Source organism: Acinonyx jubatus, chromosome B1 (genome assembly GCF_027475565.1).
Source record: "Acinonyx jubatus isolate Ajub_Pintada_27869175 chromosome B1, VMU_Ajub_asm_v1.0, whole genome shotgun sequence".
NCBI classification, from domain to species: Eukaryota; Metazoa; Chordata; class Mammalia; order Carnivora; family Felidae; genus Acinonyx; species Acinonyx jubatus.
The window spans coordinates 112,341,526-112,359,817 of record NC_069382.1 but is presented as its reverse complement, the minus strand read 5'-3'; the positions used below and the strand labels follow the sequence as shown (position 1 = coordinate 112,359,817).

At 46.2% G+C, this 18,292-nt stretch overlaps 2 protein-coding genes across 9 annotated transcripts in view; one reads left to right on the top strand and one right to left on the bottom strand.

Moving 5' to 3' along the window:
* LEF1 (lymphoid enhancer binding factor 1) overlaps positions 1-9,414 on the bottom strand; it is a 122,246-nt gene extending 112,832 nt beyond the window's left edge. For 6 of the 8 annotated variants that reach the window (XR_008296210.1, XM_053217076.1, XM_015081864.3 and 3 more), the window contains exons 1-3: positions 9,188-9,414; positions 6,679-6,745; positions 5,112-5,245 (exon numbers count right to left, since the gene is read on the bottom strand). Coding sequence is in view for 7 of the 8 variants with exons in the window: in XM_053217076.1 (XP_053073051.1) it covers positions 5,112-5,245; positions 6,679-6,745; positions 9,188-9,403 (417 nt within the window). In the remaining variant the exon portion in view is untranslated. Of the gene's footprint in view, positions 1-5,111; positions 5,246-6,678; positions 6,746-7,894; positions 8,169-9,187 lie in introns of those variants that run through there. The other 2 variants (XM_027062028.2, XM_027062025.2) reach the window with 1 other exon arrangement.
* A 3,880-nt stretch (positions 9,415-13,294) lies between these two features.
* The window catches only part of LOC128314277 (uncharacterized), a 43,729-nt gene continuing 38,731 nt past the window's right edge, over positions 13,295-18,292 (top strand). The window contains exons 1-3 of the mRNA XM_053216168.1: positions 13,295-13,417; positions 14,272-14,780; positions 15,131-15,231. Of these exons, the coding sequence (XP_053072143.1) occupies positions 13,295-13,417; positions 14,272-14,780; positions 15,131-15,231 (733 nt within the window). The remainder of the gene's footprint in view (positions 13,418-14,271; positions 14,781-15,130; positions 15,232-18,292) is intronic.

Sequence of the window (18,292 nt, the reverse complement as noted above, 5' to 3'; positions counted from 1 at the left end):
AATGGTCTTTAGTTTTAGTGAAATTGGGTTGTTCTCTTATTTTTATGAACGAACAAGAAATTTCTAGTCATTTTGAAAAAAATATAGCTGAATAAAGATCACACTTTGGCTGCACGAGTGATGCAAGTACAGTATTAGCTACTGGAGGGTCAGATGTAGGTAGTGTGGCTCCCTGGAACACTTGAATAAGCAAACCATTTGGTCCTGAGATAGCTCAAATACATGAATGGTAGTTGCGGGGGAGTAAGGTGTCGCATCAGCTTCCAATTATTCAGACTAAGATCCTTCCCTGCTTTGTAGCATTACAATTAAAAATGTATCAAATGAATGAACTAGAAGAGTTTGAGGGCTCTGGGGAATTTCCCCACACATTCTCCTGATACACACATTCAAATCTGAGATAGAATGCATAGGGGCACTTGTACCCCAATGTTCATAGCAGCACTCTCAACAATAGCCAAATTATGGAAAGAGCCTAAATGTCCATCAACTGATGAATGGATAAAGAAATTGTGGTTTATATACACAATGGAATACTACGTGGCAATGAGAAAAAATGAAATATGGCCTTTTGTAGCAACGTGGATGGAACTGGAGAGTGTGATGCTAAGTGAAATAAGCCATACAGAGAAAGATACCATATGGTTTCACTCTTATGTGGATCCTGAGAAACTTAACAGGAACCCATGGGGGAGGGGAAGGAAAAAAAAAGAGGTTAGAGTGGGAGAGAGCCAAAGCATAAGACACTGTTAAAAACTGAGAACAAACTGAGGGTTGATGGGGGGTGGGAGGGAGGAGAGGGTGGGTGATGGGTATTGAGGAGGGCACCTTTTGGGATGAGCACTGGGTGTTGTATGGAAACCAATTTGACAATAAATTTCATATATAAAATAAAAAAAAAAGTCAAGTGAAATAAAGATGTTATAAATATTGAAAAAAAAAACAAATTTGAGATAGAACCCATCTTCTAAAACTTAAATTCTCCTGCACTTCAGGTAAAAAGGCAACTTTAATGTACTTAGCTTCGGAAAGTATGCAACTTAGAAAATTTAAAATAATTTCTCACTAAATCAAATTAAGTAGCTTCTTGTAAAGTGAAGACACCCCACCTTAAAAACCTTGCTCAAAATATAAGACACAGTCTCCCTCCACTCTTGAATTATTACTTCTGTATTTTCAAAGCTATTCAGCAATGCACAGTGGTATAAGTGTAAGCTTACAGATAAGCATAAGCTTACCTAGTTCCTAATTCAAGATGTAGCAATGACGAAAATCAATTTTAAGCTGTTTGTGAGCAAATACAAACATGGGGGTAGGTTATCACAAAGTCATAATAGATACCTATTATATTCTGTTCATCAGAAATCAAAATGATGTTTCTCTTAAGGTAAAAAAAAAAAAAAAAACCATACAATAGAACGGAGATGCTCAAACTAATGAAAAAAGATCCCCTGAACATTTTAATAGCAATGTCTACTAAAAATAAGAAAAAAAGGAAAGATGAAATGCAAACATAAACATCTTCTTTTCCCACCTAAAAATCCATCCTGTGTGAGCACAAAGAAACAATGAAGTCAGCAGCAAGGTGCTGACCAGGTGTTACTGAGGTAGGTCGGTGGGTCCTACGACCCAGCTGTAACATTTGCTGTAGCTCCCCGCAAGACGTCTGCTGCTTTTCCCTCCCATGCATCTGAAGAGAAATGAGATGCTTCTCTTCAGAGGTGTTAAAAACTTGGGTAGCCTATGGGACAAATGTAAGTCTGACACCTAAGATTAATAACCACAGTACATTATGCCAAAGGGAACTTTCACTATGTTTAAGCCAGCCAAACCCCCTGCTCACATGGTATTCAGGGTATTCAGGCACGCAAGCGCCTGGACCCAAAGGAGGTAACAAAGTATTTTTTTCTTTTAATACTTTACCATTGGCCTAGAGGGACTGCCATAAATAAGACTCACAGAAAAAAAAAAAAAGGCTTGGGAGTATGCTTTTAATAAATTCTCTAGGGTCCTTGTTCTGAAATATTTAACAAGCTTCAGCATCTTCTTACTCTCTATGAAAACGACCAACTCAAGCCAAGGTTTACTGTGCTTTAACAACTGACACCAAATGTGTTATTATTACAGGTGTTTTCTTATTAGGCCTGATTTATTTTGAATTGAGAATTCGCATTTAAAATTCTTTGAGATACTCATTCATAATATTTCTGATATAAACACACCTCTAAGAATTCCAGTTCTGAAACATGTAACTAGCCAGTTAAAACTTCCCTTCAGAAGGAAAAAAGCTGGATTGGCAAAGTGGTTCTCTTGAGTAGGTAATACTGTACTTAGGCCACAGGTAAAAGCTGTGTAAGCATCTGTATGTCAGTATTTGTCTAAAAAGGAGTAAAACGCATGTAGAATTGTTAAAATGAGCTATCAACAGAAACACATCTGTGCGTGCCAATTGGCCTTAGCTGATAATCTCTGGATATGTGCAGGTTCCTATAAAATGGAAGATTCTGTGTGAGGAAGGGGCAGTCAGGGCCCTCCCCCACCCCCAGATGTTTTTCTAGTCCTAACACCTGCGGGCAGCAGATGCCCGTAAACAAGCAGTTGTTTGTAATGCAAAGGCAAGTAAGGAGGATTCCTTGGGGCTACCCCTACCTTCAGCTCAAACACAAATGGTCACCCAGCTCCTGACACCCTAGATGAAAACTTATCACTGAGAATGTCAGTTACACAAACACTAAGTCCTGCTAAGGAGAGAGTTAAAGAGCAAGACGGCAGAAAGCACAGTTAGGGGTGAATAAGAGAGGCTGCTTTCCGGTTAAAGTGTTTTGGATCTCAGACACATTAAAAACAGCTGCTAGGTATTAAAAACCGAAGACTGCAACTACCCTTAAAAAAAAAAAATGGACATAGCCTTGTGGTTAAAACTGAAAAGCTTCTATAATTGTGCAAACTGCAGAATATCGCAACAAAATGTGCCTAAAATAAACAGGTCCTAAAATATAACAGAATACACCAAAACAGCAGGTAACAAGGTAAGGTAACTGTTTCCTAACCACACCCCTTTCCTCCAATCTACACCCACCAACATTTATTCTGGCCACAAATCTTTCCTAAACAATGAATGACTGTTCAACTCACTGACCTCAAAATTTTAATACGTATACTAACAATAAATACCTTCTATCAGAATTTCAAAATTATTAGTATTGGCGGGGGTGGGGGGTGCGTGCTGCGTGCTGGAGACCTAAAGCAGAAAGTGCTAATTTAAAGAAGCTTAATTTTCAATATGCTTAGGGATAATTTATCCGTATCAGATTTTTATTATACTGACTTTTAACAATTATCGTTTTGAAAGGAGAAGTGGCTGAACTAAAGAATAAATCCCACAAATACTTATTAAGCATTAATTGTGTTTACAGCTGAAAAGTGTAAGATTGTTTTAGGGGTTATCTTCTATTGTTACCAGTGCAGAGACTATAATTTAGATTTGTCAGAAAGATTATTTGTTGTTCTAAAAAGACTTTCAACAGAAATCTTCAATTATCCCTTATCTAAAACATATTCTCCTCCTTACCATCCAAAAAAACCCCAACAAAACAGCCCAACGATAAAAGAACTATCTGAAATGTCTGCATATTTAGTTCAACAAATATAAAGTCACCTACAAATTTTAAAACTCAGAAGCATTTATACTTGGGGTGGTCTCTAAATATTAAACTGTATTTGCTTAATTAGTTAATATACTTTTTAGTCAGGAGATTCGTATGTATCACACAGACATCTCATCAAATATTTGAAAAGCCTTTTAAAATAAAATGTGAAAACTCTATTTCATATAACAACCGTCACAAGTTTGCCAAGATCACCATTATAGCTGCTATATGAAAATTAGAAATATCTTATTCCCTACTTGAAAGTTCAAATATCTTTTGGAAATTTATGGAAAAATAATTACATTAACTTCTAAATCACAGTGCCCACACATATCTCATATACCTCTCGTTCTAACAAAGACTACAAATAATCACAAATACTCTTATTTGTTCACAATTGATTCTTCTCTCTGCTCCTTTGCTGAATCTTCTAGATCCCAGAGGTATTAATACCAGTACTTTCCCCAGATGTCTGTGATTTTTTTCCCCCTACTTAGTGGAAGCATTGGACTAATAAGGCAAGACCATAGGTTCCATTTTCACGATTCTGGATTTCTCTCCCTGGAGGAACAGACTAAACCCCTAATCCCCAAGACCCACACATACATGTTCTTCACTGGGGCTTACGTGGCAGAGGGAGAATAAGTCTGAAATAGGGTAAATACACTGATGGATCAGTGAAAATCCATCACTACCACAGAAGGGACTATTCTGTGGGAGAACTCCAGTCACCAGTACACTTCACATTCACATACTATACAAGTTACCCTTTAGGTGTTTTCCTACTGTATAAAGGTTTTCGCTTCCCAACAAAGAAAAATAGCATCAAATAATGTATCTGAAATTCTTCACAGAGTTAAACATTTGCATAATGTAGTTATAATGCCACTGCATTTTTTAGAACTTGAAAAGTTAAGTGAGCCATGAGATATAAAGAACAATTTTCTCATCCCCACCTGACCCCCAACTGATTTGTTAAAAAACATAGGGTAATACAATAAAACGAAACACTGTTTTAAAAGCTGAAGTAACATTCTAAATGTTCAACTACAAATGAGCAAAAGTAGTTCTGATTCTAGATGGTTTATGGGCAGTGAAAACTATACAGTACTTAGTTAATTGAAAAATTAAATCAATTTTCTCCTGTCATCAGCATAAAAAGCACAATACTCATAAAATCATGAATTTGTTGACTTAGCTTTACTTGATTTCATGATAACTGGAGCTCTGTTATTTATCAATCTTAACCAGTAAGCCAAAAGCTAAAATTCCAAAAGCAAGACATCAAAGGTAGTAAGTACTCTTTCAAGGCAGCCATTCTTCACAGCAGGTCTTATTTAGTAATGACCAGTCACATATAATGAGAGTATTTCTAAAGTGTTTTAAAAAACAAACATTTTGCTACCATACAAATTAACTTCCACTTCTGAAAATAATTTGCAACATCAGCATGTTACTCACTGTTCTTGGGATGGGTGGAGAAAGAGATCCATTTGACATGTATGGGTCATTATTCATATTTGGCATCATTATGTACCCAGAATAACTTGAGTAGGAGGGTCCCTTGTTGTAGAGGCCTCCATCTGGATGCTTTCCTGAGAGAATTCAAATAACAATCAATGATGCATTGATTTCCTTTTTATATCACTGTATTTTCATCTGAAAATCTAATAGTTCTATGACAAATCAGACCTTATACAAAAGACTTGTTTACAAAATACTGTAACTGGATTATTATGCTCTATTTTAGATTGACAGTATTTATTCTCTTAAATGACTTAGCAGCAAAACAGATGTTCTAAAAACATGTGGTTCAATTTACTTCCACTACTGATGGGTGTTTTTACAAAAATAAGTGTTATTCATCTTACTTAATTTGCTCTAAAACTAACAAACTGGACCAAGAAATACAGGCACAGGGAAAAACACACACAAATCTAAAGCTATATTATAAACATATAAGGCCATCTGGCTACACACACACACACACACACACACACACACACACACACACACACACTTACACACCTGAAGTTATGCTCCACCTTATCGGCAAACTCAAAAACTCTACCCGTGATTGTAGATTTCTAGAAAATTTCTAGATTTTATCAAGAGAAAGAGTTGTGTCTAGTACATGGACAACTAATCAAATTTATAAAGGATTAACTCCAGGAGACTTAATTTTACGTACTACACCATTCTGCCAAAGAAATCTGTGTGTGTTTACTATGTACATTTCTTCTCTTTAATCTGTGCAACTACTTTGTAGCTCAGAAGAAAGTCTGATATTACAGTTCTTTTCCCTTCTCCTCCTGGCTGACATATTGTATGCATGAACACTTCATTCTGGTCAGGCCGACTGTAAGTAAACTGGAGAACAGAAATGCAGACTATTCGAAATGAAAACCCTACAGATTATTTTAAAGTCACAGGGAGCTCTCCTTAAATCTAAAAAATATATGCAATTTTTAAATTTTTGAGCAAGAATTAGAAATGGGGAGAAAGTCTAACATGTTCCATATGCAAAGTTCCTAATTTTAAGAATAAAGTTTTATATTTTTACAAGTTAGATTCGATTTACTGGGCCATATGCAGTCCGTGCATTCACTGCCTGTCCTCTCACTGTAATAAGAAATAGCAATTTTACAAAGGAAAATCCATTTGAAACTATTTCTTGTTGGAAAATAAATTGGTGTAGACTGTCACTCTATAACAATGCAGAAAAAAATAAGCCAATTAGAACTTTGGCTAAAATAAGGAAAAGAGGAAAACTTATTATAGACATTTCCTCTTCCACATAGTCTGGAAGCCAGCTAAAATCCAAAGGCCCCTAACTCATTCAAGACAGTTTTAAAATTATGTAAATATACATTAGACATAGGCAGTAAGTTCACTGGATTTTCTTTCCCATTTTGTTAAAATAGTGTTATTTTATTAAAATAGCACAGTCACATCACATCCGATACACCTATATTCACAAATTGCACGTGAGGTTATAAATTTGGGAGAAGCAGAATTAGTGTCTTACCGTCATCAGGGTGTTCTCTGGCCTTGTCGTGGTAGGACTCCTGAGAGGTTTGTGCTTGTCTGGCCACCTAACAGCAAGAACCCCCATGCCCCCAAAAGAGAAAATCAACTTAGAGTTTGTAGTAAGTGTGTGTCCACTGGTCATTCAAAGGACGAGGACTGGGTGCAAGTCAATGTACCCATTTTACCAATCTAAGAAGGATAGGCTAGGGTTGAGAACGGGGAAATCTTTTGCTTTTTCTTTTCAACACAAATTTTTCGGTGACTATTATCTACCCAGGACTAGAAAGTATAAAGAATGATAAAAACAATAATATACTAAATCTGGGAAAGACCCACACGGTGCTCTGATTGCTACAATGCATCAACGCTACTTGGACACCTGATATGATAGGAGTTGGGGCTTAATGGGGTTCATCCTTTTGATAGCTTCCTTAACCACAGTTCACTTCAATCAGGACTGATTAAAATCGGGCTGAAATATCATTTTACAACTAAAAGTACATTTTAAATAGAAACTATGCACTCACAGATGGAGGTCTTAAGGCAACTTGTCCCAAGCAAGTCCCAGCAGGAGCCCCCCACTCCTTATAACCTACCATGGCAGGCTGAGTGCAAGCCGACAAGAAAAAAAGTGAGCTATTTCTGTGGTTAAAGGGAGGAAAATTTGAGAGTTGGGTTATAAACATCTAAAAGGTAGCCCAGCTAATATCAATTCTGGTAACCACCATCCACCCAGCCTCAACCACGTGCAAATCAGTGGTATTACCCCTTCACCATCTTCCCTGGTCTACCCCGTGCCCACTTACCACCACAGCAAAGATTAACAGAGCCCTAATCCCTGGGTTCTATGCTTCAAGCTGCAGAGCCCTTCTTTCCAGAGCAGAAACGCAGTATGTGAAGCGGGTGGCAAATTTATTCGTGGAATAAGGAAGGACAAGCAAAATGAGAAGAAAAAAGAGGCTGTTCTACAAATACAAGCTTGGCCTCTAAGTGTTTTTTGGACGTTACTTGGTTCCTTGGCCATATGTCCTCCCGGTAATCTTCTACCCCCAATACATAGTCACAAACCTTTTAAGTGGGGTTGGGTGTACCCTAGCTCCCTTCCTGACCCCCCCCCCTCAAATTGCCATGTTGGAATGAAAGATTCGAGGATAACGAACACCTTTGTGTGCTCCTAAGAACCCAGGCCCCCAGCCTTCCAAATGCATACTCACCCCTGCCATTGGGATACAGAAGGTAACTGTGAAGTGTTCTTAATCGTGTTGTTTAAAACCAAAAATGTCCCCGCCCCCAAAACCACACGCTTTCTTTTTGGGGGCAGAAGGATGCCATTTAAGGGAAAAGGGTATACCCTCTAAGTTTCTTTGGAGGGAAAAAGCGTTGGTGAAATCATTTGAGTGTTAGGACTTTTCTACCGGATTTCCTCCAAAGCGTTTCCCAGTTGTTAAAAGAGGGTGGCCAGTGGAGTGTCGGGTATCAGGGTCCATCCGCCCACCACCCCCCCCCCGCCTTCTGAAACTCCCCGCCGCCTGAAATCGCCCTTCCGCGCGGTCCCGCTTGCGGCTTTCTCTTGCCGGCACGCACGTGTCTGTATTTACTCTACTTGGGTTACCTGCGCTATCGCCCGCAGCGGGCCAGGAGATCAGATAAAGCGCTTTTCACCCTTCCCTGTGTGGGTGCCCTGGCTTCCGCCACATCTCGACTTTCTCCTTTTTTTCTGCATAGATTTAAGGCCTGATCCAGGCCCCAAACTACCCCAAATATAAGCGCTTTTTTACTTTAAGTGACCGGGGTTGGAGAAAAGCAGTGTTGGCGGCGGCACTGGGAGGCTTCCCGCCCTGTGGTGGCTCGGTTCGGTGCGCCCACGGCTCCCTGCAGCCGGCCTGGGCGCTGGGACTCCGGCAGCCGCAGAAACCCAGGCGCGCGCCCCCTGGGCCGGCCGGCTCCGCGCGAGCCCCGTTTCGCGGCGGTTGGGACCGCCCCGCCTGTCCTCGGCCCACGCCCGCCTCCCCTTCCTTTCTGACAGCGGCTCTGCTCGTCTCTACCTAAGCCTTTGGTGGTTTAACGCACTTTTGCAGACGTCTACCGAGAGAGAGAGCGGGTGCACTTTATTTTCCGTCCTACGGAAGAACTTCTCAGCGTTGTTCAGACATCCTCGCTTTAATGCATCGCACCCTCGCAACCCCACTAAAAAGTCCGCACGCAAGACGTTAGGGGTTAAGGGCGGCTTCTGCTGCCCACAGACCAACAAATCAGTCATCGAACCTCAGAACTGACCCACTTGGAGTAACCTTCACTGCACTTCTCCACCTCCCACCGACACCCACACCCCCACACACGAAGAATGTTGGCCGGGAGGCCCATCCAACCCCCCCCAAGCCCCCACCCCAGCAAACGGAGGACCTACTTGGGACCCATCAGTCGACGCTCCCAGAATCTCCGTCCCTCCTCTAATTTTCCCCGGGACCCGCCACGCCTCTCGGACCTTAGGGCAGCGGCCCGCTCACCTCGTGTCCGTTGCTGGCCGGGATGATTTCAGACTCATTAACCAAGGAGGACTTGATGTCGGCTAAGTCGCCTTCCTCTTCGGGGTGACTGATCTCGGCGAAGATTTTCTCCTTCTGAGGATCGCCCTCATCCTTGAAGGGGATCATCTCGTCGGTGGCGCAGAGTTCCGGGTCTCCCCCGCCGCCGCCGCCGCCGGCCCCGGAGAGTTGGGGCATCCCGACCACTCGGTAATCTCCGCTCCGCTGGAGGAGCACCCGAGGCGACAGCAGGAAAGACAGGGGATCAACGAAAGAGGAAGGAGAAAAAGGAGATCTGGAAGGATGCGTGAGGGCGAAGAGCGGGCGGAAATGGGGCCGGCGGCCCGCGGCCGGAGCAGCTGCGGCGGTGCCCGAGCCCCGGCGGCCGCCCGCGCCTTCCCGCTCCGCTGAGACCGGCGCCTGCGCCCGCCCTCGAGGCCGAAGGGCACGGGGCTGCTTAAGGCCGCTACAGCCGGCGCCTCTGGGGGCGTCTGCGCTGCGTGGCGCGTGCTAGGCTAGGCTGACCCGGGGGCCACCCCACGCCCCCAGCGTCTCCAGGGTCTGCGCGCGGAGGACGCCGGTTCCGGTGGAAGCACGACTCTCCCAAGTGCAGAGGAGGGTCCGTCGGCGCGTCTCTACGCAAACCTCTCCACCCTAGCTTCCCCGGTTGCCAATTTGGGAGTTTGTTTTCCGAGAAAGGAGGCAAGCTGGGCAAAAAGACTCCGTTTGCCTCAGCAGAGAAGGTACAAGGAGAATCAGAAGATAACGAAAAGTCCACTTCCTGGAGGATAAAAAAAATTAAAGAGCCACCCGGGTTGGAGATGTCCGTTTTAGAGCTTCTTATTTCCTTCCCTTTCGCTTCGGTTTTCCTTCTCCAGGCGCATTTAATCTGCTGGAGGAGGAGGAGGTGGAGGGGGAGGAGGAGGAGGTGGTGGAGGGGGAGGAGGAGGGAAGAGAAAGAGAAGAAGTTTGCCAAGAATAAAGTTTGTGCGGGCGAGCGCTGGGAGTCGGCAGCGGAGGGTACGGCGGGGTCTCGGGGAGTCACAGCAAGGGCCTCGGACCCATGTGCTTCTGCGTGGAGCTCGAGCCGACACACACACACACACAGCCCGACCCCTCTTTGTTCCCGGCTCGAGTTTCTCAGTCTGGCGCTCTCGCTCGCCGCTCTCCACGCCTCCGCCGGGCCGCTCTGTCAAAGCAAAGAGCTGCACCTTCGGGTTCGCCTGGCCGAAGGTGGGGGGGGGGGGGGGAGGTGCCCTGAGCTTGGCCGCGTTCGAGGCTCCGGGTGCGTCCAGGCTCCTCGGACCGAGAGTGCTCAACCCGGGTCCCTCCTCCGCACCCTGCCCCGCAGGTGAGCGGCTGCGCCTCCCCACTGCTTCTCCTCCTCCCGCGCCTGGCTGGCGCTGAAAAGCTACCCACTTGCGTCGCTTCTCCTCCCCCTCCCCTCCCCCGCCTCCAGCTCTCCTCGGCCGCCCGCTGGGGGGGGGGGGGAGAACGGCGAGAAGGAGGTGGTGATTGAGGACTTTTTTTTCTTTTCCCAGAGCCTGTAGGACGAGTCCTAGTGCTGTGTGTGTGTGTGTGTGTGTGCGTGTGTGTGTGTGTGTGTGCGCGCGCGTGCGCGCGCCTAGAGGAAAAAAATCAGGCAACTTGCTGAGAGAAGGAAGGACCCAGCGCTTCCTGTAACCCACGAAGAAGCACCCTTTGCCCGCGTGAAATTGACAAGAAATTTTGCTGGGAAGGTTTAACTTCAACATCTAAGTATCCCCTCTCTCGTCCCACACCCCCCAACCCCGACCTTCCTCTGCAAGTCTCTCCCCCCCACCCTCTTTCCCGCCTCCCTCTCTCTCCCTCCCTCCCTTTGGCAGGGCTACGGAAGATGAAAGAGAAGCCGCCGCAGCTGTGATCGACACCACATTGATAGATGCTCTGACAGGGCGGATGAGGCGGGAATTGGGGACAGAGAGAAGGAAAAGGGGAAAATATAACAGACATTGCTCAACTAAGAGAACGGAAACAAGAAGGACAAGGAAGAGAGTTGTGGGTTTCCGAAAATATAATGTCAAAGGACAAGAGAACGCATGCTAGCAAAAATTAAATCTCCAGGCTTACCGAGAAAAATAGGACACAGAAGAAAAAAACTGAAGACTGGATCTTAATTACCGCCTTTTAAAACAAGATCTCTTTCAGTACATCCTCACCATGGGATGTACAGAGAAAGTTGTGCTAGGTTTCTCGTGGAATTTGGGAGATACACACCACAGTGTATGGGAACCAAATAGAGAATGAAAAAACAACCCAAGGAGGGAGAGAGAAGGCAAAAGGACCCAGGAGTGCGATGCCAGTAGAGGGAGGGAGGACCGGGCAGTCTCTGGCACCTCGGACTGCGCACTCAAAGAGACCCTTGAAGATGCAAATCCGAATCCGACCTCAAAAATTCCCCAACCTCCACCATCTCTTTGATGCATTTTGTACAAGGACAGAACTTTTAAGGAGATGCTTTGTGAAAGTTACAGTATAAGTGAAGCTGAAGTTTGAAAACATGTTACATTTTGTTCCTTGGCTCTCAAACCCCCTCAGTTAAAAATCCAGGCAAAATTATTATACCCAATACACTAGCCATCTGTAAAACCTCAGAACAGTAAACAAGAAGCAGGGAGAGATGTGTCTCCATCTACCTTAAATTGAAAATAAGGAAAACACTACAGAATCAGACGTTAGCTCTATTTTATAGGAAACAGCCATGCAAGGATCCCTCTTTTCCCCGGGGGGGAAAATTGCAAGCTGCTGGACATCATATAAGTAAAGACCTTAACAGTGCTCAAAATGAGCACTTAAAACTTTGCCTACTGCTAACTACTTCCTAGGGATGGGAATTTACTAGGAAGCAATTTTTTAAAACTATCATTTAGAGGGTTCAGTTGGTCACATACAGCACTGTCAGTTGTCACACATATTCTATCCGCAGGGATTGGGGCAAAATTAAGGGGCTGGTGATGGGAGCCAGGAAGAGTAAAGCATTAAATACACTTTAAATGCTGACAATGCAAAGCCTTAGAGAAGAAAAACAAAAAGAATATTATGCTGTTAAAATGTGTCTGTAAGATAACACTGAAAAGATTGGCAAGAAACCCATTTTTTAAATTGGTGGCAGTAGTGAACTTGAAGTTATGTACCAATGTGAGTGCAAAGTACTAGGGCTGTAAACATGTAGCTATGACATTAATACCTTCTGTTCTAAAAGAAATATGGGAAAGCAAAGTCAAAAGTTCTCCCACAAATGTGCCAATTTGGCTGATAGGAAAAGAACTGGGAAATGCAAGTTTCACTAAAGTAGCCAGAGTAGAGGTTCCTTTGCATCAAAATGTTGAGGAGGGGCGGGGCGGGGGGGGGGGCAGCACACAGAATGGCCAGAGGGTATTTTCTGGAAGCCAAAAAGATATTAAGTGGCAACTCCTACATCTCCCTGTTTAAGTGTTACAACTAATTCGAATCCCATTTTCTCCTTCATGTTAATTATCTGGACTCCCGGAGTCATTTGGAGATCCCGTTCAGGTGTCCTGGGGATTAGAAGCTCGAGAAGATGGGGATTTGGGGAATAATAACTTGTGGGAACTGTTTACTTGAAGGGCCGAGGGTAGGTGGCTGTGTTTGGTACTTTTCGGTAACCCTCTCCTATGGAAACATTGTTTCTAACGAAATCACCGAGCGCTTTGCTCTGTTTATGTGGCTGTTTGTCCTCCCCGAGGCGTGCGGGTGTTGACTGTCCCTAGCGTTGTTGCTAATCTTGAGACGGGCTGTACTTAAAGGGGGCTTTACCAGAAAACATTCACCCAAGTATATTTGAAGCTTTGTCTGAGAAGGAGGTTGACATCTCCACGTGAAGTCTGTCTCTCCTGGGGCGGGTGGATGGGGGTTGGAAAGCAGGGGAACTCAGGAGGGGTGCAGTAACCCCGGCAAGAAGTTCCTTCTCCTCTAACAGGTTTGGTGATGTTGCAGGCAAAGGCATTTCTGTCGCCGGGAGGTCTTTTCTAATTCGTGTGGGGGCTGCTATTACATATGCAAGCCGCCGCTTTGGGTGCACAGTCCGGGATGTGGTGGGTGCGGCGCGGGAGAAACACCGCCGCCCGCCGCCCCCTTCCCTCGGATGTAGAGGCGGGTTGTTCGTGTGAACTCGAGCGAACGACTAGAGGTTGGCTGTTGCAGGTTCACTCCGTCAGGATGTGGGTTTCAGGGGGCGTTTTGATGTGATTTAATTCCGACCGTGAAACAATTGCTAGGGGCTGGCTGTATTGCTGTTGGTTTTTCCCCTCTTGGTGGCTTTGGTTGGTTTGGGTTTAGTTTGGGAGCGAACAGTGACTTGTTTTATATCAACACTTCCCTCGGTGCCGGGCGCCGTCGCCGGCGCTGCGCGTGGGGGACAAGGCGCCCACCCGGGGCCAGAACCGAGGAGAGGGGGGAGCGGAGACGGGCCTCGCAGTCCGCAGGGTAAACGCGGCCCAGGCCCCCACGGGTGCAGACAGGGGAGCTAGAATGACCCCCACTCCCACCAGAGACCCCTCCCCCCTGGCGATTTTGCTGCCAAGTCGACTCAGCTACAGACACTCAAGTGAGTCCTTAATTACAGGGAGGAGAGAAAAAGCGCGGTGCCCTTCAGAGCCCTCTCCGCCCCCTCGGTCCTAACCCCCCCGCCCAGACTCCGGGTCTTCCTCTTTGTGTGGCCTGGAGTCTCTCCCAGCTCCAACTTTGGTGGGATCCCAAAGGAAGGAGGTGGCAGGGGCCTACGGAAGAGGATGCTCGAGGGGAGAGCAAGGACGGGGAAGAAGTAGAAAACGAAAACTGTGATTCCAGGGACAGACGGAACTCTGGCACCCTCGATTCCCCATCCTAGCTTCGCCAGAAGACTAAAGCTGTGGGCACCTTCAGTTTAACGGACTTGGCGGGGGCGGGGGGCGCGAGGTAAATGGCAGTTTGCATCCCAGGGGTTCTTCCGCCTCTTCTGGTCTCCTCCTCAGACCGACAAACCCAGCCCCCTACCCGCCGGGTAACAACTCCTGGGACCGTGAAAGAGTCGTTCCCAAATTCGGGGCCAAATTCGGGACGTCGGGGTGGCAGCCTCGCGCCCGCACAGCCTCGTGGGGCCCGCCCACGGAGCACCCCGCGGCCGCCCGCGCGTCCAGCTCTCCGGTGGCTTCTCCCGCGCTCGTGCGGGTGCGGGCCGAGCTCGGCGTCTGCAGCTCGCTGGATGGGGGGGCCGAGGCGCGCCGGTGCAGAGGGCCGGGTCGTGCCGAGGCCACATCCCATCCTCCTGTGTGGGACCAGCCGGCCCTCTGCCACCCGAGAAGCGAGGGCTCACATCCCGGGGCCGTCCGGAGCGAGAGGAGTCAAGCTGGGGTGATCGCGGACAGGAACGAGGGGACGAGGAGCAGAATGGGCCAGAAAGAGCCCCGCCACGCGCCCTCGCGGCGGGGCTCCGCAATGGGAACCCCTGTCAACCGCCGCAGGGACCGGGGCTCCGGCGCAGAGGCACCGGCCGTACGTCTGGAAGGGGGAATCCCCAGTACGGAGTGGCATGGATGTGCGTGCTGGGATAAATGTGCAGAGGCCACAGGACGGCTCGCCTAGTGGGCTTGGCGTAAATGCTTTTCTCTCCGGTCTGAAAACTTTTCTCAGGCGCCTTAACTTGGCGTGGGGACCGGCCTCCGGCAGCGGCGGCCCGCCCCTTGGGCCCCTCCCCTCCACAGCTGGTCCCCTCCGCCCGCTCGAGCCGGGGACGCGCGCGGGAGACCAGCGCGGAGAGGCCGCCTCGCGCGCGCGAGCCGCGCCTTATATCCGCGGAGGGCGGCGCCTGCGCAAGGCCCGGCTCGGCGGCACGGCCTTTGAAGTCGTGGCGGCTGCCGCTTTCATCCTTTCTTTTTTCCCTTGCAGGCCCCTTTGTGTGACTAAATTTGGCAAGAATATGGATCCGAGCCAGTCTTTCCACGTGTGCTCCCAGCTCCCAGCTGAGAAGGCCAAGGGTTCTCTTCCGGGTAAGGAGACAGGGAGAAAGATCAAAGAGTTTGGGGAGCTGGATCTGAAATGTGAATTGAAAATAAAAATCAAGCCTGGACACATTCCAGTTTCTAAAGCAAAACCAACCGTCAGCAGAGGCCGTCTCGCTATGACTCCCCTTCTCCCTCCACTCCTTTTTACTCTTCTCTCCCTTTCTTTCCCCGCAACCGTTCTTGAGCACGTGGAATAAAATAAAGAGGACATAGGGAAACATTTAGTTCCTCCAGATTTTTGTCTTGCAGTAACTTTTATTAGGGAAAATATCTTGTTCATAATTACTGTTATGTGAAGCCGAATTTCTTGAGCCATAAATATTGTCTTATTGGCAGTATGCTTCACACTTTCTTCTGTGGCCACATTGGGAAGAGAACGTTGACAGCACCTGTGTACATGTTCATCGTGCATGGTGCTTCTTTTGCTACACACGATATGATGCACTACATAGTTTTTTCCCCACAGAAGTTAGATCCTGCAAAAACAATGCTAACATTTTTTTATCAGAGCACTATCTATCTGGGGTCTATGGTTTGAAATCCTGTTGACAGACTTCTGAAATCTTTTCCTACAGGCGACTAGCTAGAAAGTTTGTCTTTATAGTTTAATAAAACCACAAGGCCCCTTTTGGAATACACTACTTGAGCAGTATTCTGTTGTTTTAGAAGCAACGCAATATGAAGAGACTGCTTTGAAATAGTGTAATGCGGGGTTGGAAATCCTGGTTCCGTGGTGGGCACCACGGCTGTCATGCCATGCTGTGCTGACCTCAAGCAAGCCATTTCCGGTCTTTCTTTCTGCAGAATGGGTGTAATAATGGCCTACTTGACAAGATTGTTGTAAGAATTCAGTGAGGTAATGCATGTGAAAGTAGGAAGCAAAGATGATTCTTCAGGAGACCTGTAAGTTGCAACACGAAAACTTCTAAGGCACTAGGAGTCTCTACCACAGGAGTAAATGGGGATGGTTTCACACTTGCTCATCTACTGCTGTGGCCATCTCCATATCTGCAAGTTGTGTTACAAAGGCACCAAAATCATCGTAGCATTTGTTACCCCTGGAAGTGTGATGAGAGAAAAAACATTGCAGGGAGAGAGAGAATGTGATTTACCTCTGCCTCATGCTTGTGATGGGTTCCTAATGGATAGATAAGAGGATGTAGACAAATGATACTGGGAATAGAATATTATTTTGGGAGGCATTTGACACAGCTCATAATAACTCTGAGACCTTAGTAGTATGATGGTCTATGAAAGGGTTAACATGTAGCACGCATAGATAAAACACTCAAAACAACAACATTAAGAACCCAGAGAGGAGTGACTAGAAAGGTGTGTAAGAGATGTTTCTTGGGACTGAGTAAATCCCATCAGAATTTATGTTTCAGCATAGAATGTGATCACATAGCTCAGACTGAGGCATCTCAAGTTTATAAGGCAATAAAGGTTATGGCTAGAGCTGGGTGTGTAGCACTGAGGGCATTTAGCTGAGTGTGCTTCATTTGTGATCTTCCCTAACTTAAGATAGCCCCTCCGATGGAATCATTTCCTGGGCTCCACCTCCCAGTATAAGCTTTCCAGTGAGACCTGTGTACAGAGTGATGAAAGCAGGAGTAGGGTGGTTTCCAGTGTTCTGGTTCTAGTCTCCTCCTACTGCGGCCCAAGGCTGCCCAGGTACCAGTCCTCCTGAGATGCTCTATCTCTTTGGGCTGCCTTCTGCTAGTAGCAACACTCAGATCTTGCAAATGGTGTTGAAGGAGCTCTATAGCAACAGGGCTGGGGGGGTGGGGGGTACTTATGTTCTTCCTTTCACCCTTCTTAACGGATGCAGCCATTTTGAAATTTATTTTTGGCTGGAAAAAGAACATGGACCAAGGCACTGAGGATTTTGTCTTGTTTTGGGGGGCAATGGGGAGGCCCTGAAAATACTTAAGGAAAACCTGGGGCCCTCTGTTGGAGAAAATAAACTCTCTGAATGAGGAGGCATGGTTAAAGGATTTTCTTATTTTTATAAATCTGTTTCCTCAGTGGATATGGTAATGAGGTGTTTCTTGAATCGAGGTAAATGCACCTCTTAAGATGGGTGGCCTCTGTAGTCTTTTCAGGCCTCCTGGGCTGTAGGAGCAAGGCCCTGGGCTCTGTCAGCATTGAGCCAGAGTCTAATCCCTGGTCTGAGGCGAGAAGCCAAAGCCACAGCCTTCTTGCCTGAAGGCAAGGGCAGTACCAACAGAGCCATATGGAGATTAATGAAGAACAAGGTCATTAGTCTCATTGTTTATCCAGTTACTCACAGCACAGATTTGTGTAAATTTCAGCTACCGTGGTTGCAGTCTGTCTTTGATGTGTGTAATCTATACATTTTAGTGCCCCAGGAAAGCACCTGACAGGAACTACATCCGATGCCCAGAAAACACATCTACACAGGCACAGTGCAGCATGTTGAACAATTTTCTAGTGAGTTCCATCAAAGTAAATAAACCAACCTGGATGGTCAGGATGGTGCCTCCTTTTTATCATGATATAACTTTTAGGGGTCCTTGTGATTGATGTGTATTTGTTTCCACTTGAAATGGAGTACCTACTTAAAACCTTCATTTACCTCTCAGAGGAGAAGGGACTTGGCCTATATCACATTTGACCTTGGGGCATCTGGGTAGCTCAGTCGGGTTAAATGTTTGACTTCAGTTCAGGTCATGATCTCATGGTTCATGAGTTCAAGCCCCACATCAGGCTCTGTGCTGATCGCTTGGAGCCTGGAGCCTGCTTCTGATTCTCTGTCTCCCTCTCTTTCTCTGCCCCTCCCCTGCTCATTCTCTCTCTCTCTCTCTCTCTCTCTCTCTTTCTCTCTCTCTCTCTAAGAATACATAGACATTAACAAAATTAACAAAAACATTTGACCTTGAGGATACTTTCTTTTTTAAAGTACTTCTGTCCATAAAAACAGACTCACTGAGTGGAGTTATCCAGGCTAATATATACATTTATCCAGAACACAGCTTCTAGTTTTTCAACTCTGTCTTGGGTGTGCAGCTATGCTTAAACTGAG